The sequence below is a fragment of the Lepidochelys kempii genome, chromosome 14, assembly GCF_965140265.1.
Source record: "Lepidochelys kempii isolate rLepKem1 chromosome 14, rLepKem1.hap2, whole genome shotgun sequence".
Classification (NCBI taxonomy): domain Eukaryota; kingdom Metazoa; phylum Chordata; order Testudines; family Cheloniidae; genus Lepidochelys; species Lepidochelys kempii.
This window is the reverse complement of record NC_133269.1, coordinates 581,244-604,487: the sequence shown is the minus strand read 5'-3', so window position 1 is coordinate 604,487 and position 23,244 is coordinate 581,244. Positions and strand designations below refer to the sequence as shown.

Genomic DNA, 23,244 nt, shown 5'->3' with positions numbered 1-23,244 from the left:
GGGGTGGGGGAGGGGAGGGAGCAGCGGGACGCACGAAGCCTTGCGGGGACGAGGCGCTGAGGGGGTGGGGCTACGCGCATGCGTACTGCGCGGTGAATGTTGGCGACCGCGCAGGCGCGGCGGCGAGGGCGGGGCCAGGCGTCGGCGGCAAGGCGCGCGGGGCGCCGAGCGCAGGGCGGTCCGTGCCTGGGCCCCGCCCACCGCGGCTCGCTCTGGCGGCGGGGGGCGCCGGGCCTGGGCGAGGGAAGATGGCGGCGGCCGCCGGCGGGCGGGGCTTCGCGGTCTCGGTGCTGGCGCCGAACGGGCGGCGGGTCGCGGTGCGGGTGGGGCCCGGCACCACGCTGCTCCAGGTTGGTCCTGCCCGGCGGGGGGCGGCCCCGGGCGGCGGCGGGGGGGGGATGATACCCGCGGAGCGAGGCCCGCTGCGAGCAGCCCCGGGCCGCCCCTTGCGGCGCCCGGCTGCGCGGCGGCTGTCGGGGCCCCGCCCGCTAACGGCCCTTCTGTCCCCGCAGGTTCTGGAGGAAGCTTGCGGGAGGCAGAACTTCGATGCCGGCGAGTTCGGTCTGAAGTGAGTCTCGGCCGGGGTGGACGCGCCCTCTCCGTGCCTGGCCGGCCTCGGGGCGCGCCGCGGGCTCGGCCTGGCCGGCCTCGGGGCGCGCCGCGGGCTCGGCCTGGCCGGCCTCGGGGCGCGCCGCGGGCTCGGCCTGGCCGGCCTCGGGGCGCGCCGCGGGCTCGGCCTGGCCGGCCTCGGGGCGCGCCGCGGGCTCGGCCTGGCCGGCCTCGGGGCGCGCCGCGGGCTCGGCCTGGCCGGCCTCGGGGCGCGCCGCGGGCTCGGCCTGGCCGGCCTCGGGGCGCGCCGCGGGCTCGGCCTGGCCGGCCTCGGGGCGCGCCGCGGGCTCGGCCTGGCCGGCCTCGGGGCGCGCCGCGGGCTCGGCCTGGGCGCCCTGCGGTGGACGTGCCCGCCCGGCTCCGCCCGCTCCGTGCGCCGCGCAGGACGAGCGAGCTCAGCGGCGAGCTGCCCGGCGAGCTGCCCAGGCCGTTCCTGCGCGGCGGGCGGGCGGCGGCGGCTCCACAGGGCAGCCCGGAGCCGGTCTCTCTGGGGCTCCGGCCGAGTCCCGCGGCAGAAGGCGCCGGCCTGGCCGTGGCTGAGCTTTGAGCCTGGAGGGAGGAGGCGCTGGATCAGCAGGCAGACTTGCCTTGGCTGCTTTTAGGGGTTGTTAGTTTCTCCCGGTTGGTGTTGCGGGAGCGTATACACAGCGCGTTTCAGGCTCTGCCCGGCTGTAAAGATGCTTATAGGCCTGACGTACTGCTTTGTGCAAAAACCTCAAAATGGATGTTTATACAGTAACTCCCCACTTAACGTCCTCTCGCTTAACATTGATTCGCTCTTACATCCCTGCTCAATTACAGAACAAGCTCCATGTGAAGTTGTGCAGTGCTTTGCTATAATGTCGTTTGGCTGCTTGCTTTGTCCACAGCTGGCAGCCCCCTATCAGCTCCCCTATGCGCGCCCCCCCCATCAAAGTGCCTCCTGCCCGCCAGCAGACTGTACCGATCAGTGCCTTCCCCCTCCTGCCCACCACAGTCAGCTGGCTTGCAGCTTCAGGAGGGAGGGGAGAGGAGCAAGGACTCTGTGTGCAGGCTCCCCCTGCCTCCCCAAACCTCGCAAGCCAGCTGATTGCTTGAGTCTTCACGGCTGAGGATGTGAGGGAGATTCCCAGACCTGAACCATCTTTTGTAGGTGACAAATCTGAGGAATTGTCACAGATTGAACTGTCACTAGAGGAGGTTTTGGAATTAATTGAGAAACTGAACAGTAACAAGTCACCGGGACCAGATGACACTCACCCACGGGTTCTGAAAGAACGCGAATGTGAAATTGTGGAACTATTTTCTATGGTTTGTAAACTGTCCTTTAAATTAGCTACTGTACCCAATGACTGGAAGATAGCTTATTCTGGCATTAGAAAAGGTTCAGAAAAGGGCAACTAAAATGATTAGGGGCTTGGAATGGGTCCCATATGAGGAGAGATTAGAGGCTAGGACTTTTCAGCTTGGAAAAGAGGAGACTAAGGGGGAATATGATAGAGGTGTATAGAATCATGAGTGGTGTGGAGAAAGTGAATAAGAAAAAGTTATTGTTCTCATAATATAAGAACTAGGGGCCACCAAATGAAATTAACTGGCAACAGGTTTAAAACAAATAAAAGTAAGTTCTTCACTCAGCGCACAGTCAACATGTGGAACTCCTTGCCTGAGGAGGTTGTGAAGGCTAGGATTATAACAGGGTTTAAAAGAGAACTGGATACATTCATGAAGGTTAAGTCCATTAATGGCTATTAGCCAGGATGGGTAAGGCGTTGTGTCCCTAGCCTCTGTTTGTCAGAGGGTGGAGATGGATGGCAGGAGAGAGATCACTAGATCATTACCTGTTAGGTTCACTCCCTTTGGGGCACCTGGCATTGGCCACTGTCGGGAGACAGGATACTGGGCTGGATGGACCTTTGGTCTGACCCAGTATGGCCATTCTTATATTCTGTTCTTGCCGTGGTCAGGAGGGAGGGGGGAGGAGCGAGGACGAGGCGTGTCTCCCCCTTCCCTTTTCTGCCTCCTGCCCGGGGCATTCAGCTGGCTTGCGGTGTTCAGGAGGTAGGGGAGGGAGGGGGAGCCTGTGTGCTGTGTCCTTGCTCCTGCCTCCTGAACACTGCAAGCCAGCTGATTGCCGCGGGCATGAGGCAGGGGAGGGAAGGGGGAGGAGCGAGGACACTGCAAGTGGAGTAAAGGGGGAGGAGCGGGGGAAGAAAAGGTGGGTTAAGGGTAGGGGCTTGGGGGAAGGGGTGGAGTGGGCGGGCCGATGGTTGAGGCCCCCCGCCCCTGGTGCTTGCAGAGTAGGGGAAGCTGCTGCGCAACTTGCTTCTCCTAGCCTACAGCACCTTCAGCCTCCTTGGCTGCCTCATTGTCTCCAGTGCCAGTGGGCTGTGCCTGTGTGGGGTAAGGCAGGGGCACCTCCCAACTATAGTAATGTACTGTATGGCAAAAAAAAAATTTCCCTGGAACCTAACCCCCCCATTTACATTCATTCTTATGGGGAAATTGGATTTGCTTAACATTGTTTCACTTAGTCACATTTTTCAGGAACATAACTACAACGTTAAGTGAGGAGTTACTGTATTCTGAACCAGGCCTCCACCTCCAGATCTCCATAAAGGTGACAATTCCACCATTCCTATTACTTTCTACCCCATGTGTTGCCTAGCCTGTTCACTTGTATTCTACCTCTTCCTTATAGTCTTGGGAGAAGAGATGAGAACCGTGAGTCCTTGCAAAGTCTATGACCTCCACCACCAATCTGCACATTTTCAGTATGATGAATTATTTTTTGTGGGTTTGCTTACTAAAATTACAGCTTTGCACCATAGACTCCAACCCATGACGCTTCATCAATCTATGGAGAAGTGCAGAGTTTTTTTCCTGCTTCAGGCAGTGTATTGCTAGAAATCTCTGTAATGATCTGAGGGGAAGTATGTGGTTTTACCTGATCTCCTTCTTGGGCTTGTTTCTTTTGCAGATTTCAGAGGTCTGTGCTAGATCTTTCTCTGCAGTGGAGATTTGCCAAATTGCCCAACAATGCCAAGCTGGAGGTGGTGCCAATCACTCGTAACAGAGCGGGAACTGAAAACAGAGTATGTCAATTTCACAACATGAACTAAGTTTATTTAGTTTGCAGCCATACTGGGTTTGATCTTGTCGGATCAAATAAGAATGAGAGACCAGAAGAGTGAGGTAATATTTTATTGAACATACGAACGGTCATACTGGGTCAGGCCAAAGGTTCATCCAGCCCAGTATCCTGTCTTCTGACAGTGGCCAGTGCCAGGTGCTTCAAAGGGAATGAATAGAACAGATAATCAAGTGATCCATCCCCTGTCGCCCATTCCCAGCTCCTGGCAAACTGAGGCTAGGGACACTTCTGAGCATGGTTTTGCATCCCTGCCCATCCTAGCTAATGTTCATTCATGGACATATCCTCCATGAATTTATCTAGTTCTTTTTTGAACCCCATTGCCCTGTGTAAGCTCAAAAGCTTGTCTCTCTCACCAACAGAATTTGGTCCCATAAAAGATATTACTTCACCCACTTTGTGTCTCTAATATCCTGGGACCAACACAGGTACAACAACACTACATACAACGAATGAGGATGGTCAGCCTTGGCCAGTACTTGGATTGGAAACCACCCAAAGAATGCTCAGGTGCCGCAGAAGGTAGTGTTGGTGATTCAGTAGTTGACACTCCCCATTTACAATCAGTGTTAAATCAGTGTCCCAGCCTTATGCTAGGACATGCTATTGGAGGGGGAAATTTTTTTAGGTGAGATATAAAACTAAGGTCCTGATCATCTGTAGTCATTAAAGATTCCACATCATTTTGTCCAGAAATTGAGGCCATTTTCCTGACCTAATTTTTGTTTCAGGAATTATATTCTGCAACCCTAAATTCCACCTGCAATCTCAAATTCTTACAGGATTCTTTTTCACTTCTTATTCTGTGTTTTTTTTACTGTTGTTTTACTGTGCACTCAGACAACTTCCAAGTTTTATCTCAAAGGTGGCTGTGTTCAGCAGTGGGTCAGATAGCCCATTTATATATTGTAGGGCTGTCAAATGATTACGAAAATTAATCACGATTAATCTTACAATTATAAAAATTAATTGTGCTGTTAAACAGTAATAGAATACTTAAATATTTTTGGATGTTTTCCACTTTTTAAAATACATTGATTTCACTTTCAGCACAATACAGTGTACAGTGCTCACTCTATATTTATTTTTTAAAAATAAATGTCAAACTTTAGAGTCTATAAGTCCACTCAGTCCTACTTCTTGTTCAGTCAGTTGCTTATACAACAAGTTTGTTTACATGTGCAGGAGACAGTGCTGCCCGCTTCTTGTTTACAATGTCATCCGAAAGTGAGAACATGCATTCGCGTGGCAATTTTGTAGCTGGCGTTGCAAGATATTTATGTGCCAGATATGCTAAACATTCATATGCCACTTCATGCTTTGGCCACCGTGCCAGAGGACATGCTTCCATAGTGATGATGACGCTCGTTTAAAAAAAACAATATGTTAATTAAATTTGTGACTGAACTCCTTGGGGGAGAATTGTATGTCTCCTGCTCTGTATTTTACCTACATTCTGCCGTATATTTCATGTTATAGCAGTCTTGGATGATGACCCACCATGTTGTTTGATTTAAGAACACTTTCACTGCAGGTTTGACAAAATGCAAAGAAGGTATTAATGTGAGATTCTAAAGATTGCTATAGCACTCGATCCAAGGTTTAAATATCTGAAGTGTCTTCCAAAATCTATTGGGGTGAGGCGTGAAGCATGCTTTCAGAAGTCTTAAAAGAGAGAAACTCCGATGCAGAAACTACAGAACCCAAACCACCAAAAAAGAAAATCAACCTTCTGCTGGTGGTATCTGACTCAGATGATGAAAATGAACATGCGTTGGTCTGCACTGCTTTGGATGGTTATTGAGCAGAACCCATCATCAGCATGAATGCATGTCCTCTGGAATGGTGGTTGAAGCATGAAGGGATATATGACTCATTAGCACGTCTGGCGCGTAAATATCTTGCAACACCAGCTAAAACAGTGCCATGCAAACGCATGTTCTCACTTTCAGGTGACATTGTAAACAAGAAGTGGGCAGCATTATCTCCCGCACATGTAAACAAACTTGTTTGTCTGAGCGATTGGCTGAACGAGAAGTAGGACTGCGTGGACTTGTAGGCTCTAAAGTTTGACATTCTTTTATTTTTGAATGCAGTTTTTTGTGTGTTCATAATTCTACATTTGTAAGTTCAACTTTCATGATAGAGATTGCACTACAGTACTTGTATTAAGTGAATTGAAAAATACTATTTTTATTTTTACAGTGCAAATATTTATAATATATAATGTGAGCCCTATACACTTCGTATTCTGTGTTGAAATAGAAATCAATATATTTGAAAATGTAGAAAAATATACAAACTAATAAATTTCAATTGGTATTTAACAGTGTGATTAAAACTGCGATTAATTGTGATTTTTTTAATCACTGTTAATTTTTTTGAGTTAATTGCTTGAGTTAACTGCGATTAATTGACAGCCCTAATTTTATAAAATGCTGGAATAACTCCCTTGGCCACTTTTATTCTCCTTATGATGTTTGTATTACAGATTTGTAAAGTATTTATTGCTGTAGCAGCTAAATGCTTATTTGCAGTAAATTAAGAAAAAATAGTATTAAATAAATTAAAAAAAAATTACCCTGTATTTTATTATTAGAAATGGATACTGTGTGATCTTGCTGAAATGGAGTCTGCAAATATTAAATTGTCTGTCACTGTGATCCCTATGGATATTTTGTCTAACAGAGGTTCTCAAACTTTGTGACAGAACACATGATGCTGGTTTCTTTTTATTTTCATCTGCTAAATTGTGATGGAAGACTACTATCCCTAATGTTATATTTCTTCATAGGCATTTGCTGAAGTTCCAGTAATGTTATATGATTCATACATAAAGGCAGATATCCATGAGCTATTGTCTGTATAGACAAGGAGTAATTGTGGCACCTTAGAGACTAACAAATTTATTTGAGCATAAGCTTTTGTGAGCTACAGCTCACTTCATCCGATGAAAGCTTATGCTCAAATAAATTTTAGTCTCCAAGGTGCCACAAGTGCTCCTTTTCTTTTTGCGAATACAGACTAACACGGCTCCTACTCTGAAACCTGTCTGTATAGAGTTGTGGTCCATATTGTGAAAAAGTTTGTGAGCCTTTGCTCTAGCAGGCTGTGTTGGACTTGGGGATGTTATCATGTATCCACACTTGTCCTCTGCATGACCCCCCCCCCCAACCTCCCATTTTATGCATTGCTTCAGTGACTTTACTTTTCACTTTGTGGAAGAAGAAAGCTCCGGCTGGGTGGTGTTTACTTCGGGTGGCTCCTGAAAGTGACCGGCACATCTCCCTGGCAGTGTCTCCTAGGTGGTCTCCCTGTGCTGCCCCTGCCTGCAGGTACTGCCCCCACAGCTCCCATTGGTCGCAGTTCCCGGCCAAAGGAGCTGCAGAGTTGGTGCTCGGGGTGGGGGTAGCTCGCAGAGACCCACTTGTCCCCGCCCCTCCAGGGGTCGCAGGGATGTGCCGGCCACTTCTGGGAGCAGCGTGGAGCCAGGGCAAGCAGGGAACCTGCCTTAACCCCACTGTGCTGCTGCACTTTTAGGATCTAAAATCTTCTAGTTTGGCTTCAGTAACCTCCAGGAAATAGTGGGAGGAGGAGGAGTTGATCAGTGGGGCCCGTGGATCCCCTGGAGTACCCTTGGGGACCGTGGACCTCAGTTTGAGAAACGCTGAGCTACAAGAGATTTAAGATATTTATTTATATTACAGTACGGTCTAGAGGGATCAGGCCTTTTTGGGGCCGGGCATTGTACAGAGAAGTAATTAAAAAAAGCACAGTTACTATTCCAAAGACTCTTGCTTTTAAGATCTTGAAGGGTGGAATGTAAACAGAGTTCCCATCCCATAATGCAAGAACAACAAGGTATGGAATTTAATGGTATAAAGCCAGTATAAGAAAATACATTGTACAATACATAGTTGGCCAAAAGAACTCCCTGCCAGTGTCAGATTTAATAATTTTATTAAGATAATGTTGAAGTAAAAAGAAAACGGTACAGAGTTTAAGCATAGAAGTTTCTGGTTATCAGGGAATAAGGTACAGATTATCAAGGGGTGTGAAATTCGGATTAGGAACGGGTGGCGTAAGGAATACATAATCTGCAATCTCCCCGATTGGGGGTAAAAGTTAAACGGGTCAAAGTACAGACATTGAGATATGGGGGTATGTTGTCCATATAAAAGCTATGTTCAGGTGTGGAGTATAATGAGTGGATACGATGATTAGGATGGATCTCATAGAATATCAGAGTTGGAAGGGACCTCTGGAGGTCATCTAGTCCAACCCCCTGCTCAGAGCAGGACCAATCCCCAACTAAATCATCTCAGCCAGGACGTTGTCAAGCCTGACCTTAAAAACCCCTAAGGAAGGGGATTCCAGCACCTCCCTAGGTAACGCATTCCAGCCTCCTAGTGAAAAAGTTTTTCCTAATATCCAACCTAAATCTCCCCCACTGCAACTTGAGACCATTACTCCTTGTCCTAGAATAGATCTTGATCTAGAATAGTCTAGATCCATCCTCTTTGGATCTACCTTTCAGGTAGTTAAAAGCAGCTATCAGGTCCCCCTTGTTCTTCTCTTCCGTAGACTAAACAATCCCAGTTCCCTTAGCCTCTCCTCATAAGTCATGTGTTCCAGACCCCTAATCATTTTTGTTGCCCTTCACTGAACTCCCTCCAATTTCTCCACATCCTTCTTGTAGTGTGGGGCCCAAAACTGGATACAGTACTCCAGATGAGGCCTCACCAGTGTTGAATAGAGGGGAACGATCACGTCCCTTGATCTGCTGGCAATGCCCCTACTTATACACCCCAAAATGCCATTGTCCTTCTTGGCAACAAGGGCGCACTGTTGACTCATATCCAGCTTCTCATCCACTGTCACCCCTAGGTCCTTCTCTGCAGAACTGCTGCCTAGCCATTCGGTCCCTAGTCTGTAGCGGTGCATTGGATTCCTCCGTCCTAAGTGCAGGACTCTGCACTTGTCGTTGTTGAACCTCGTCAGATTTCTTTTGGCCCAATCCTCTAATTTGTCTAGGTCCCTCTGTATCCTATCCCTACCCTCCAGCATATCTACCACTCCTCCCAGTTTAGTGTCATCTTGCTGAGTGTGCAATCCACACCATCCTCCAGATCATTAATGAAGATATTGAACAAAACCGGCCCCAGGATCTACCCTCATTTGATGGGATTTAATGTTCAGTGAGTTTATGGTTCCAGTTCATATGGTCCAATGGAAAAAGTCTCTCAGTCCTTTCCCATAGTTGATGTAGGATGTCGTACCGGTTCACACCTCCTGGTACTGTCGGTGGCCGGTGATGTGTTTGATATAGATGTCCCTGGACCATCGGATGGTGTCCGAGACCATGAGGCGCTGCATGAGCCGTGCGTAGCGTTGACCGATCCCACAGGTCCACAGCACATGCTTGTTGCAGGGGTCCCAAGCGCCCAGGGCTTTGACGATCAGGGCATCCATGTGCACCTTGTAGCCCTTCGCTCTCAGGGTGTCAGTCAGGGGGGCATATTTTTCCAGCTTACGAGCTCGGGCTTCGCGGAAGGCCAGGGTCCTGTTCTCGAAGGAGACCGTGATGTCGACGAGGATGATCTTTTTCTGGGCCTCGTCGGTGACTACCACGTCAGGTCGCAACTGGCTGTCAGTACCGGGGATGGCTCAGTTCACGGCGACCTCCCCCAGGCGCGGTGCGATGGCACTTGGGTTTTCAAATCTCTGGATAATTTCATGAGCAGAATTGACATTAGTAATTATGTGCTGAAATGGAGGCAATCCAACCTTATGCTTAATGGTGTGGGCTGATTTCCACAGGCTTGGGGATGAATTCTCACTTTGTGTTCCCCATGGTATGGTAGCTTGGGCCGATGTGGAGGTTTGTGAACGTGAGGAGATGTGGTTTCCCCTGACACATTTGGCACTGGGGTAGTCAATTCTAGAGACTGGATCCTGGATTTGATAAATCACTGATTTGTTCAACAAATTGGATGTCTGGGAAGTAGAATGGTAATTGGTCTGGGATTTATCATCAGCATTTGTTTGTAAGGATCCTTGACCCCTCTAGAACATATCTGCAGAGCAGTGCCCACCAGATTCCTATGTGGTGTGGATGGGGAAGGAAGGCACTATTACAAAGAACTAACCTAGAGATACAGCCAGCCATCTTTTATGCACATTTGTAAACTTAGCAACTATTTGGCACCATTCTCTGTAGTATTTTATATGCAGCCTGGGATTTTTGAAAAGAGTTTTTAATTGACTGACTATGACTTTCGTGACATTTTTGGCTTTGAACTGTTGCCCAAAAACTGATGTAATTGCCAGTTTGAATTTCTGGGCAGGATTCTTGTAGCATGGTGATGTCAGCTGTCAGCACACATCTGTAGCTGAGGATAATCTAAAGCTGGTCTCTGGCAAAGAAGAAAATAGGAGACTGTGTTAGTGATGGGATGAAACTACTTAGCTACCATGTAGTGGCTGATAATGCTCACTGTTTCTTCTGTGCAGGAAGGTTCCTGTCTCTTAGCAGTATTACAAGAGCAGGACCTGAGGTAGATAGCAAACACATGCCACAAAGGAATTTGTTGTAGATTGTCTCCTTTTTTTAACCCTCCTTTGAAAAGGAAAATATGCTAAGATATTTGGCTTGACTCTCTTGTCTCTGTTTCCCTCAAGCTGCTCAGGCACTGTGGTGGAAGGTTTGTATAAAAACCTAGATATATAGGAAGAAAGCATTTGTTGATGTTCTGTGCGCGTGACCTTTTGAGGTTGTTCACATTCTCTGATTCCTTGGGTAATTTTGGTTTTATGGGGCTGGTGAAAACCATGGTTCGCTAGAAATCATGGGATACTGCCCTATGGGGGATTCTCGGTAACAGTGCAGCCAAATAGGTGCATCATCAACAAGCTACCTATGTTAGAAGTTCACTTGCCACCCAAAAAGTGGAGTTTACAACTAGAGGCAACCAACGCCGCCTCCTGTCTCAGTCTGCTACTTACTGATGTGGAGGAACTGATTGAGAACAAAAGGGAAGCTTTGAACCAGTGATCATAAGCTACTTAAGTTGCCATGGGATAAGGGAAGATCCTTCCATGGATTGAGAACTAGTAAAAGACAGGGAACAAAGGGTAGGAATAAATGGTAAATTTTCAGAATGGAGAGGGGTAACTAGAGGTGTTCCCCAAGGGTCAGTCCTAGGACCAATCTTATTCATAAATGATCTGGAGAAAGGGGTAAACAGTTAGGTGGCAAAGTTTGCAGCAGATATTAAACTGCTCAAGATAGTTAAGACCAAAGCAGACTGTGAAGAAATTCAAAAAGATCTCACAAAACTAAGTGATTAGGCAACAAAATGGCAAATGAAATTTAATGTGGATAAATGTAAAGTAATGCACGTTGGAAAAAATAACCCCAACTATACAGACAATATGATGGGGGCTAATTTAGCTACAACTAGTCAGGAGAAAGATCTTGGAGTCATCGTGGATAGTTCTCTGAAGATGTCCATGGAGTGTGCAGCGGAAGTCAAAAAAGCAAACGGGATTTTAGGAATCCTTAAAAAAGGGATAGAGAATAAGATGGAGAATATCTTATTGCGCTTATATAAATCCATGGTACTCCCACATCTTGAATACTGACAGGTGTCAGAGTATTCAGAGTTTCAGCCATGTTAGTCTGTATTCGCAAAAAGAAAAGGAGTACTTGTGGCACCTTAGAGACTAACAAATTTATTTGAGCATAAGCTTTCGTGAGCTGTACATGGCAGAGGGGCATTGCTGGCACATGATGGCATATATCACATTGGTAGATGTGCAGGTGAATGAGCCTGTGATAGTGTGGCTGATGTGATTAGGCCCTCTGATGGTGTCAGTGTAGTGATAATCAAGGTGGGCGATTTCCAGCAGTTGACAAGAATGTCTGAGGAACAGTGGGGGGGGATAAACATGGGGAAATAGTTTTACTTTGTGTAATGACTCATCCACTCTGTCTCTATTCAAGCCTAAGTTAATTGTATCCAGTTTGCAAATTAATTCCAATTCAGCAGTCTCTCGTTGGAGTCTGTTTTTGAATTTTTTTTGTTGAAGAATTGCAACTTTTAGGTCTCTAATCGAGTGACCAGAGAGATTAAAGTGTTCTCCAACTGGCTTTTCAATGTTATAATTCTTGACATCTGATTGGTGTCCATTTATTCTTTTACGTAGAGACTGTCCAGTTTGACCAATGTACATGGCAGAGGGGCACTGCTGGCACATGATGGCATATATCACATTGGTAGATGTGCAGGTGAATGAGCCTCTGATAGTGTGGCTGATGTGATTAGGCCCTCTGATGGTGTCCCCTGAATAGATATGTGGCCACAGTTGGCAACGGGCTTTCTTGCAAGGATAAGTTCCTGGGTTAGTGGTTCAGTTGTGTGGTATGTGGTTGCTGGTGAGTATTTGCTTCAGGTTGGGGGGCTGTCTGTAAGCAAGGACTGGCCTGTCTCCCAAGATCTGTGAGAGTGATGGGTCATCCTTCAGGATAGGTTGTAGATCCTTGATGATGCGTTGGAGAAGTTTTAGTGGGGGCTGAAGGTGATGACTAGTGGCGTTCTGTTATTTTCTTTGTTGGGCCTGTCCTGTAGTAGGTGACTTCTGGGTACTCTTCTGGCTCTATCAATCTGTTTCTTCACTTCCACAGGTGGGTATTGTAGTTGTAAGAACGCTTGATAGAGATCCTATAGGTGTTTGTCTCTGTCTGAGGGGTTGGAGCAAATGCGGTTGTATCGTAGAGCTTGGCTGTAGACAATGGATCGTGTGGTGTGGTCTGGATGAAAGCTGGACGCATGTAGGTAGAAATAGCGGTCAGTAGGTTTCCGGTATAGGGTGGTGTTTATGTGACCATCGCTTATTAGCTCTGTAGTGTCTGGGAAGTGGATCTCTTGTGTGGACACTCGATTACGGACCTAAAAGTTGCAATTCTTCAACAAAAAAAACTTCAAAAACAGACTCCAACGAGAGACTGCTGAATTGGAATTAATTTGCAAACTGGATACAATTAACTTAGGCTTGAATAGAGACTGGGAGTGGATGGGTCATTACACAAAGTAAAACTATTTCCCCATGTTTATTCCTGCCCTTCCCCCCACTGTTCCTCAGACGTTCTTGTCAACTGCTGGAAATGGTCCACCTTGATTATCACTTCAAAAGGTTTCCCCGCCCCCCGATCTCCTGCTGGTAATAGCTCACCTTAAGTGATCACCCTCGTTACAGTGTGTATGGTAACACCCATTGTTTCATGTTCTCTATGTATATAAATCTCCCCACTGTATTTTCCACTAAATGCATCCGATGAAGTGAGCTGTAGCTCACGAAAGCTTATGCTCAAATAAATTTGTTAGTCTCTAAGGTGCCGCAAGTCCTCCTTTTCTTTTTGTGAATAAGAGTGGATTGAAGTGATGTGTGTTGTACCTCCATGGTCCCACATGTGGATGTGCTCAATTGCTGTTTGTTGTGCCTGAGGGAAGCCCATTCCTCAAACTGATGCTCAGTCTGTGCCCGCACCAGAAGGTCATGGAGGGTCTAGGTCATCCTTACTGAGGAGGTCTTATGAGACCAGTTATTCATTCTGATACTGGATCAGTCTTCTGTTCCTGTGAATGGACAGAGGTGGCTGCCTTTGACTTCAGTGTCCCTGGTGCCAAAGAAGACTGTGCCAGATTGGTCTGGGGCTGATGACTGTACAGGGTAAATCTTCTGGTATCAAGGCCTAACTGGCCTTGAGAAATGAGCACTTAGAAATCTGAATTGGCCTAAGGACCATATTAGTGCGGGTCCTTTATTGGTGCCAGGAACTTGGGTGTCTAAGAAACCTGGTATTAAGTAGGTAGGCACTTCATGAGGGTGCCGAGACACTCCCTTGGCACGAAAGGGCTTCATTCTCTTGGGACACTCTGGTTCCAGCAGCTTCCCTGGTACTGAGGAAATCTGTGTAGGGCCTCTCAGCACCTTTTCTTCAGCCTCAAGTGGATCTTAGCCCTGGTCTACACTGTGGGGGCAGGGTCAACCTAAGATACGCAACTTCAGCTACGGCGTATCTTAGGTCGACTTACCTGGCCATGAGGACGGCAGCGAGTCGACTGCTGCCACTCCCCCGTCAACTCTGCTTCCACCTCTCACAAGCTGGTGTTCTGGAGTTGATGGGGAGCGCGTTTGGGGATTGATTTATCGTGTCTAGACGAGACGCAATAAATCAATCCCTGATAGATCTGCCTTTAGTTTTGCAGAGGCTTTGATTCATAGATTCATAGATATTAAGGTCAGAAGGAACCCTTATGATCATCTAGTCTGACCTCCTGCACAACACAGGCGCCGACCCACTCCTGTGATAAACCTCTCACCTATGTCTGAGCTATTGAAGTCCTCAAATCATGGTTTAAAGACTTCAAGGAGCAGGAAATCCTCTAGTAAGTGACCCGTGCCCCATGCTACAGAGGAAGGTGAAGAACCTCTAGGGCCTCTTCCAGTCTGCCCTGGAGGAAAGTTCCTTCCCGACCCCAAATATGGCAATCAGCTGAACCCTGAGTATATGGGCAAGATTCACCGGCAAGATTCACCAGCCAGATACCCAGGAACGAATTCATAGAATCATAGAATATCAGGGTTGGAAGGGACCCCAGAAGGTCATCTAGTCCAACCCCCTGCTCAAAGCAGGACCAATTCCCAGTTAAATCATCCCAGCCAAGGCTTTGTCAAGCCTGACCTTAAAAACCTCTAAGGAAGGAGATTCTACCACCTCCCTAGGTAACGCATTCCAGTGTTTCACCACCCTCTTAGTGAAAAAGTTTTTCCTAATATCCAATCTAAACCTCCCCCACTGCAACTTGAGACCATTACTCCTCGTTCTGTCATCTGCTACCATTGAGAACAGTCTAGAGCCATCCTCTTTGGAACCCCCTTTCAGGTAGTTGAAAGCAGCTATCAAATCCCCCCTCATTCTTCTCTTCTGCAGGCTAAACAATCCCAGCTCCCTCAGCCTTTCCTCATAAGTCATGTGTTCCAGTCCCCTAATCATTTTTGTTGCCCTTCGCTGGACTCTCTCCAATTTATCCACATCCTTCTTGTAGTGTGAGGCCCAAAACTGGACATAATGTCGAATAGAGGGGAACGATCACGTCCCTCGATCTGCTCGGTATGCCCCTACTTATACATCCCAAAATGCCATTGGCCTTCTTGGCAACAAGGGCACACTGTTGACTCATATCCAGCTTCTCGTCCACTGTCACCCCTAGGTCCTTTTCTGCAGAACTGCTGCCTAGCCATTCGGTCCCTAGTCTGTAGCTGTGCATTGGGTTCTTCCGTCCTAAGTGCAGGACCCTGCACTTATCCTTATTGAACCTCATCAGATTCCTTTTGGCCCAATCTTCCAATTGGTCTAGGTCCTTCTGTATCCTATCCCTCCCCTCCAGCGTATCTACCACTCCTCCCAGTTTAGTATCATCCGCAAATTTGCTGAGAGTGCAATCCACACCATCCTCCAGATCATTTATGAAGATATTTATGAATTCTCTGTAGTAACTCAGATCCCATCCCATTTAACATCCCATCACAAGCCATTGGGCCTATTTACCATGAATATTTAAAGATCAGTTAATTGCCAAAATCATGTTATCCCATCATACCATCTCCTCCATAAACTTATTGAGTTTAATCTTGAAGCCAGATAGGTCTTTTGCCCCCACTGCTTCCCTTGGAAGGCTATTCCAAAAATTCACCCCTCTGATGGTTAGAAACCTTCGTCTAATTTCAAGTCTAAACTTCCCGATGACCAGTTTATATCCATTTGTTCTTGTGTCCACACTGGTATTGAGCTTAAATAATTCCTCTCCCTCTCCGGTATTTATCTCTCTGATATATTTATAGAGAGCAGTCTTATCTCCCCTCAACCTTCTTTTGGTTAGGCTAAACAAGCCAAGCTCCTTGAGTCTCCTTTCATAAGACAGGTTTTCCATTCCTCGGATCATCCTAGTAGTCCTTCTCTGTACCTGTTCCAGTTTGAATTCATCCTTCTTAAACATGGGAGACCATAACTGCACGCAGTATTCCAAATGAGGTCTCACCAGTGCCTTGTATAACAGTACTAAAACCTCCTTATCTCTACTGGAAATACCTCGCCTGATGCATCCCGATCCTAATGCACCGCATTAGCTTTTTCACGGCCATATCACATTGGCGGCTCATAGTCCTCCTGTGATCAACCAATAGTCCAAGGTCCATCTCCTCCTTTGGTGCTGTGCTTGGCTGCCATCAAGCGCAGGGGAAAGAAAAATCCTGGGAGAAGAGGAGCAGCTTCATTCTCGCCACAGACCTGACCCTGGAGTTCGTGATTACCAGTCTGGGTTATTGCAACTCATTTTATTTAGCAATGAAGCCCCATGCTCTGTAAAAGCTTCAACTAGTTAAACACAGTAGTTCGTCTGCTTACTAAAACAGGTCACCCGGAACTCTACACTGTCTTCTGTGAGTCCAGTTCAAGGTCTTTTGTCCTGATACTCAAAGCCCTCTATGGGATTGGCCCTGGTTACCTGAGAGATTGAGGTTTTCAGCACCTGTGACTTCCTTTCACAGATGCATTCTATAAGAACGGTAAAACCATTGACAGATATGGAGAGACATGTGAGTGCAGGAGACAGAACATTCACAAGAGATAATCTTAAACTATGGAATTCATGCCCTAAATGTGTGCTATTACGTAGAATTCAAATTAACAGATCATTGGAATGTATTCAGTATTTTGAGCCCATTTGCTGCCTGTAAAGAAGGCTCTTGATTTCCAGAACGGTTTGAAAATGCAGTTTGTTTGTTTAGCCATGAATCGAAGAGAGATCTGTGAACGCGGTAGTGTTTCTTCTGAGTTAATCTGCATGTTGTACTTTGATGCAGGTATAGTGCAGAGAACTGGGAGTCTGGAGATTTGGGTTCTAATTCTCATTCTGCTACCTACTCACTGTGAGGCTTTGGGCAAATCACTTAACATCTCTGGGCCTGAGTTTGTCTATCTGTAAAATGAGGATGATGATATTGACCTCTCCTTTATAAAGCACTTTGAGAACCTTAAAGAATCCTTATTGAGGTTACAGGGACAAACCATCCTGATGTGTAGAAAGAATAGTAAATATGGCAGGCGACCAGCTTGGCTTAACAGTGAAATCCTTGCTGATCTTAAACACACAAAAGAAGTTTACAAGAAGTGGAAGACTGGACAAATGACCAGGGAAGAGTATAAAAATATTGCTCGGGCATGCAGGAATGAAATCAGGAAGGCCAGCTCACACCTGGAGTTGCAGCTAGCAAGAGATGTTAAGAGTAACAAGAAGGGTTTCTTCAGGTATGTTAGCAACAAGAAGAAAGTCAAGGAAAGCGTGGGCCCCTTACTGAATGAGGGAGGCAACCTAGTGACAGGGGATGTGGATAAAGCTAATGTACTCAATGCTTATTTTGCCTCTGTCTTCACGAACAAGGTCAGCTCCCAGACTACTGCACTGGGCAGCACAGCATGGGGAGGAGGTGACCAGCCCTCTGTGGACAAAGAAGTGGTTCGGGACTATGTAGAAAAGCTGGACAAGCACAAGTCCATGGTGCTGGATGTGTGGCATCCGAGAGCGCTAAAGGAGTTGGCGGATGTGATTGTAGAGCCATTGGCCATTATCTTCGAAAACTCATGGCGATCGGGGGAAGTCCCGGACGACTGGAAAAAGGCTAATGTAGTGCCCATCTTTAAAAAAGGGAAGGAGGAGGATCCTGGGAACTACAGGCCAGTCAGCCTCACCTCAGTCCCTGGAAAAATCATGGAGGAGGTCCTCAAGGAATCAATTCTGAAGCACTTAGAGGAGAGGAAAGTGATCAGGAACAGTCAGCATGGATTCATCAAGGGCAAGTCATGCCTGACTAATCTAATTGCCTTCTATGATGAGATAACTGGCTCTGTGGATGAGGGGGAAGCAGTGGACGTGTTGTTCCTTGACTTTAGCAAAGCTTTTGACACGGTCTCCTACGGTATTCTTGCCAGCAAGTTAAAGAAGTATGGGCTGGATGAATGGACTATAAGGTGGATAGAAAGTTGGCTAGATTGTCGGGCTGAATGGGTAGTGGTCAATGGCTCCATGTCTAGTTGGCAGCCGGTATCAAGTGGAGTGGCCCAGGGGTCAGTCCTCGGGCCAGTTTTGTTCAGTATCTTCATTAATGATCTGGAGGATGGTGTAGATTCCACCCTCAGCAAGTTTGCAGATGACACTAAACTAGGAAGAGAGGTAGATACGCTGGAGGGGAGGGATAGGATACAGAGGGCCCTAGACAAATTAGAGGATTGGGCCAAAAGAAATCTGACGAGGTTCAATAAGGACAAGTGCAGAGTCCTGCACTTAGGACGGAAGAATCCAATGCACTGCTACAGACTAGGGACCGAATGTCTCGGCAGCAGTTCGGCAGAAAAGGACCTAGAGGTTACAGTGGACGAGAAACTGGATATGAGTCAACAGTGTGCCGTTGTTGCCAAGAAGGCCAATGGCATTTTGGGATGTATATGTAGGGGCATTGCTAGCAGATCGAGGGACGTGATCATTCCTCGCTATTTGACATTGGTGAGGCCTCATCTGGAGTACTGTGTCCAGTTTTGGGCCCGACACTACAAGGATGTGGAAAAATTGGAGAGAGTCCAGCGGAGGGCAACAAAAATTATTAGGGGACTGGAACACATGACTTATGAGGAGAGGCTGAGGGAACTGGGGATGTTTAGTCTACAGAAGAGAAGAATGGTTCTGCTTTGAGCAGGGGTTGGACTAGATGGCCTCCTGAGGTCCCTTCCAACCCTGATATTCTATGATTCTAACCTCAGAGAAGAGGCACTAGAGACAAAGTATTGTTTATTATAAATAATTATCGTTCCAGATTTATGCTTAGAAATTGTCTTCCCATAAAGCAAACTATAGGAACGCTATTTTTGGCGATGGAAATCTTTCCTCTTGGCATAGAATATCAGGGTTGGAAGAGACCTCAGGAGGTCATCTAGTCCAACCCCCTGCTCATAGCAGAACCGATCCCCAACTAAATCATCCCAGCCAGGGCTTTGTCAAGCCGGACCTTAAAAACCTCTAAGGAAGGAGATTCCACCACCTCCCTGGGTAACCCATTCCTGTGCTTCACCACCCTCCTAGTGAAAAAGGTTTTCCTAATCTCCAACCTAAATCTCCCCCACTGCAGCTTTTCTGTGGCCTGGCTCAGTCATTACCCAAATCGTCCCGCTGAAATCTGCCGGTTGAGGGTCCTCCAGAGATAGATCTCAGCCCTCTGTGATTGGGGTTTGGGTGCCTCTGTGGTACTATCTTCTCCCTGGATCCTGTGCAGTCCATTGTCGGCGCAGTGAAGGGCTAAGGGGGCAGGAGGGACTTCAGAAGTTAACAAAAATCATAAGATTTAATGCAGCCCAAGGGACCTAGGGGAAGCTATGGCTAGAAGGAATTGCTTCCAGCATGGCTCCACTAGAACTATACTCGCAGGAACTAAGGGGACTGCTGGGGGCCACCATTGCTGCAGGGGAACAGAGCCTTTGCATGAATGGCTCTAGAATCAGCCAGGTTTTGGGGCAGTTTTTCCAGGAAGCAAACCGTGCTCCTCAATGGGAAGATGTGGTGAATTCTTCTCAAGGATTTTCTAGTGGAGTTCCTTTGCAAGTGATCTCCTCTTAAGGCTTTCACTATAGGAGAGGAGGATTTAGACCACGATGGTCAGTCAAGTTTTATTGTGTTTGCCCATGCATGAGTGTGAGGAAATTTAGCTTGTGTGCCCCTGAATAAAAATCTGACAGCACCATGCACTGTATCTGTGCAGGCCATGTCAGTGTCACATTAAAAGAATCGACCCATCTGAGACTATTCAAATGGAAAGAATCAAAACTAGCTGTGCTCTCTTGGCTGGGGGACTGAAAGCGGAGTGGTTAGTTTCACTCTGTGGATATTAACTAAAATATGGTTGTATTAGGTTTCCAGCAATGCAGGGGAAGGTTTAAAGCCCAACAATCCCCAATAAAAGAAGTTTACATGGCATTTAAAAAAAGTTAAATATTTCTATTCACACTACGGTTTCTAAAAATTTGCTTTTAAAGCAACCCTTAGGTGTGCCCCAGCCTCCATGCATCTTCAGAGTGCTTTCTGCTGGTCTTGTGGGAGCGTTGCAAACATCGAGAATTCCATACTGTGGCCACCCCTTCACAGAATCACAGTATCATTCATAACTCATTTCTGCTCATAGGGATAGCTGTTTTAGGCATCCCCCCAACCCTCCCCCAGTATTACATTTGGGGTGGGAGTTACAAACTGTACATTACTGCCTTATATTTCGGGAGAAAATCTGGAACCAAGAACAGTCTCTGAGATGGTATCACTGTATTCTCAAGTCACGTCTTTGGAATTAATGTTTTGAAGTTCAGAATGACCCTGATGGCTGCCAGTCAGGAACATAAATAAAAACACAGGACTGGAAGTCAGGACTCTAAAGTTCTATTCACAGCTCTGCCATTGTCTCTCTCTATATGATTTTGGGCAAGTTATCTTGCCTATCCTTTTTTCTCACTAACTGTAAATTGGAAATGATATTGACATATAGCTCCTGGGGCTTGTGAAGTAATTCCTTAATGTTTGTAAGATGCTTGATTCAGCCTTGGATAGGAGGTCCTAGAGATGAAGTACCTTAAAAAAAAATTGTGAAGAAATTGAATTTCCTCCCTGTCCTTAACAGTGGATTTTCCCCTTTAGGTTCAGATTGCATTGCAGTTGAACAGTGGTTCCCGGTTACAGGACACCTTTCACTCTGGCAAGACACTGTGGGAAATTCTCAGCCATTTTACACAAACCAGGTGAGCAATGAGGCATGTAGAAGGGAAAGGGCTTGTTTCCAGGGACACTTCCAACAGTCAGCTGAAGAAGGATGGATAGCTACCACTTTTAGACATTGTCAAAAGACGCTTGGAGATTTCTAGAAATTATATGTATTTTTATTGTGCTCTCCACTCTCTTACATTCTTCACATGTCTTATTAAATTACATTGATTCATAGTTAGACCAGGATAAAAGAGAGAATGTAACTTCTTGCTTCAGAATATAAAGCAACCACTAACTCCCTGAGGCTGGGAATAAACTTCCCTGTGGACCTGTTACTGTATGTGTCCATTATGGGGACTTACATTGAAGTATTTGCTACTGCCAGAGGTGGGGGCTGGACTAGATGTACCACTGGTGTGTCTGCTCTGGCAGTTCCATGTGTTCGGACAAGTGGAGTTCTTTCTTGAACAAACGGCTGGTTTCCTCTGAACGCTTTGGGGAAGCCTAGAGTACAGGCTAAAGTGGCATTTTCAAACCATTGACTAGGTCTTGTTTAAAGAGCAGGGTTTCATGCCTGCTCCTGCTGTCTTGCTCTAGCTAGAAAGAACGTCATACATATTTCTAAGGGTTAAGAAGTTTCTGTAGTTTGCCTCGGCTTTGCTGCAGTCTGCATTCCGCGGCTCCTTCCGTCTTTAGTTGACTCAAGAACAATAGCAGCATTTTTTTAAAATGTCAAACTAATAAACTCTACTCCAAAGACAGTTCTGCTCTTTGATTTCATTTTTGTTTGTGGCTTTGGAAGGCTGAGCCTCTTGAAGCTGAGGCAAATTCTGTCAATTCTGCCAGGAGTAGTATGGAGGATTTCAGCTTCCCGTTTTTTTAGCAGGATTTACCTTTTGCTAATGTGCTGTCTCTTCTGGCCTTGTCTGCTTATTTTATTCTTTCATTTGCTCAGTTCCCACTTTCTGGCTGGTGCTCTGGGCTTTTTCTAACTTGATGGGAGAGTTTCTGTTGCATTTGAAGCTCTTGCACCATGGTGCAAATGCTATGCTGCAATGTTGTGTAACTGGAAGCTGGTTTGACTACTGAAACCATTCAAATATCCATCTAAAAAAAGTAAGTGATTCAGTATCATGCCAAACCCTCCAAAGGCTCCCAGAGCTCTGACACTAGGACTTCTAGGAAATAAAAGGTCATTTGGAATAATCTGATGAGTAACAGCATGCAGATGAATGTCTTAGTCCATGTCAACCGTGTATGATTAACATTTTTAATTTCATGTGATAATTGATGCATAAGATCTCTACAGGAATGTGATCTAAGGAGTTGGGGGCCAGGTGGGAAGGAAACTCCTCTCCTTCCCCCCATTCCTCAGAGCTGGGTGCTGGAGGAGCTCGTATGCAGGTTTTCCAAATACTTTTGGTCTCATTGCTTCTAAAAAGTAAAGGAGTACTTGTGGCGCCTTGGAGACTAACAAATTTCTTTTTGCGAATACAGACTAACACGGCTGCTACTCTGAAACCTGTCATTGCTTTTAAAGTCCCTTTGATAGTGGGACCAATTGAGGAGTTAAAATATGTGGAAATTCAGGCAATTCCTGGCATAGACTGAATTACTGAATTAGTATATTTACTAAAGCTGCAAATGGAGGATAAAGTGTCCCCTATGAGCGGATGTGGTTATGAACTGAGAGCGGTACATGCTGTGGCTCAGGCAGGCTGGCCTTGGGCTGTGGAGACAGTCCTCAATGTAATTTTTCAGAGCAGAACTTTGCATCATTTCTGGGAGTGTTAGAGGGCAGCATCAATCCTTTGCCAGCCGGTGGCTGGGGGCTACTGAAAACCTGAAGCTTGCTGATTGCTCCTCTATCATTGGAATACGCTGTCTTTGCTAGGGCCCAAGAAACTGCATAGTACACACTAGTCCTGAAGAGCTTCCCTTTGGCACAGGTTCTGAGGGGAAGTAATCGTTGCTTTTTAGGTCTCTCCCGTGTTTGATACATGGGAAGAAAGTTGTTTGGGTTGGCTGAATGCACAATCCAAAAACAGGTCCTTTAAGGCAATTCAAACTAAGGACAAAAGAAAACAAAGATGTTTGATACTAAAACAGCTGCCTGAGTACCCGTCTCAGAAGGACAAGAAAGCTGATATGCTGGTGACTGGGGAGGCATTATTGTTAAGATTAAACTAAACTACAGTAAATTGAATGGCTCTCGTAACCCAAAACATCCATTCTAAAGATAACATACGTGTAGGATTCTCACTTTTGGGTCTTAGCTCCTTCATGTGAGACTGGGAGAACTCCTGTAGCACTTAGGTTTTTGTTTTTAAATTGTAAGGGCAGGTACCTGGGTAAAGCGTGAGCCAGATTCCCTTCCAGTAGTCACACACCAAGCCTTCCTGAGTTTAAATTTTCCCCTCTGTACGTTCTAGTATCACAGAGACTTTTGCATCATCCTGGTAATGGGTGACACCCCCCCTCCCCCTCCCCCCAGGACTTTCTGCCCTTGTCCCAGTCTAGGGACTATCCGTAATTAGAAACAGACTTCCAAACACCACCTGTTCATAGTGTGACCACAGATGTATGTAACAGAAGAATCCATGGATGTGGACTTCTCACCATGGGAATTTAGTCCCTCCAGGA

At 46.5% G+C, this 23,244-nt stretch overlaps 1 protein-coding gene across 15 annotated transcripts in view; it reads left to right on the top strand.

Annotated features, from left to right (window-relative positions):
• The first annotated feature begins 181 nt into the window (after positions 1-181).
• The window catches only part of ASPSCR1 (ASPSCR1 tether for SLC2A4, UBX domain containing), an 87,170-nt gene continuing 64,107 nt past the window's right edge, over positions 182-23,244 (top strand). The window contains exons 1-5 of one of the 15 annotated variants that reach the window (XM_073310675.1): positions 182-350; positions 513-568; positions 3,569-3,683; positions 17,248-17,659; positions 20,536-20,636. In XM_073310675.1, the coding sequence (XP_073166776.1) occupies positions 249-350; positions 513-568; positions 3,569-3,683; positions 17,248-17,659; positions 20,536-20,636 (786 nt within the window). In that variant the 5' untranslated portion in view covers positions 182-248. Of the gene's footprint in view, positions 351-512; positions 569-3,135; positions 3,209-3,228; positions 3,363-3,568; positions 3,684-3,733; positions 3,784-4,104; positions 4,265-17,247; positions 17,660-20,535; positions 20,637-23,244 lie in introns of those variants that run through there. The other 14 variants (XR_012154791.1, XM_073310672.1, XM_073310669.1 and 11 more) reach the window with 14 other exon arrangements.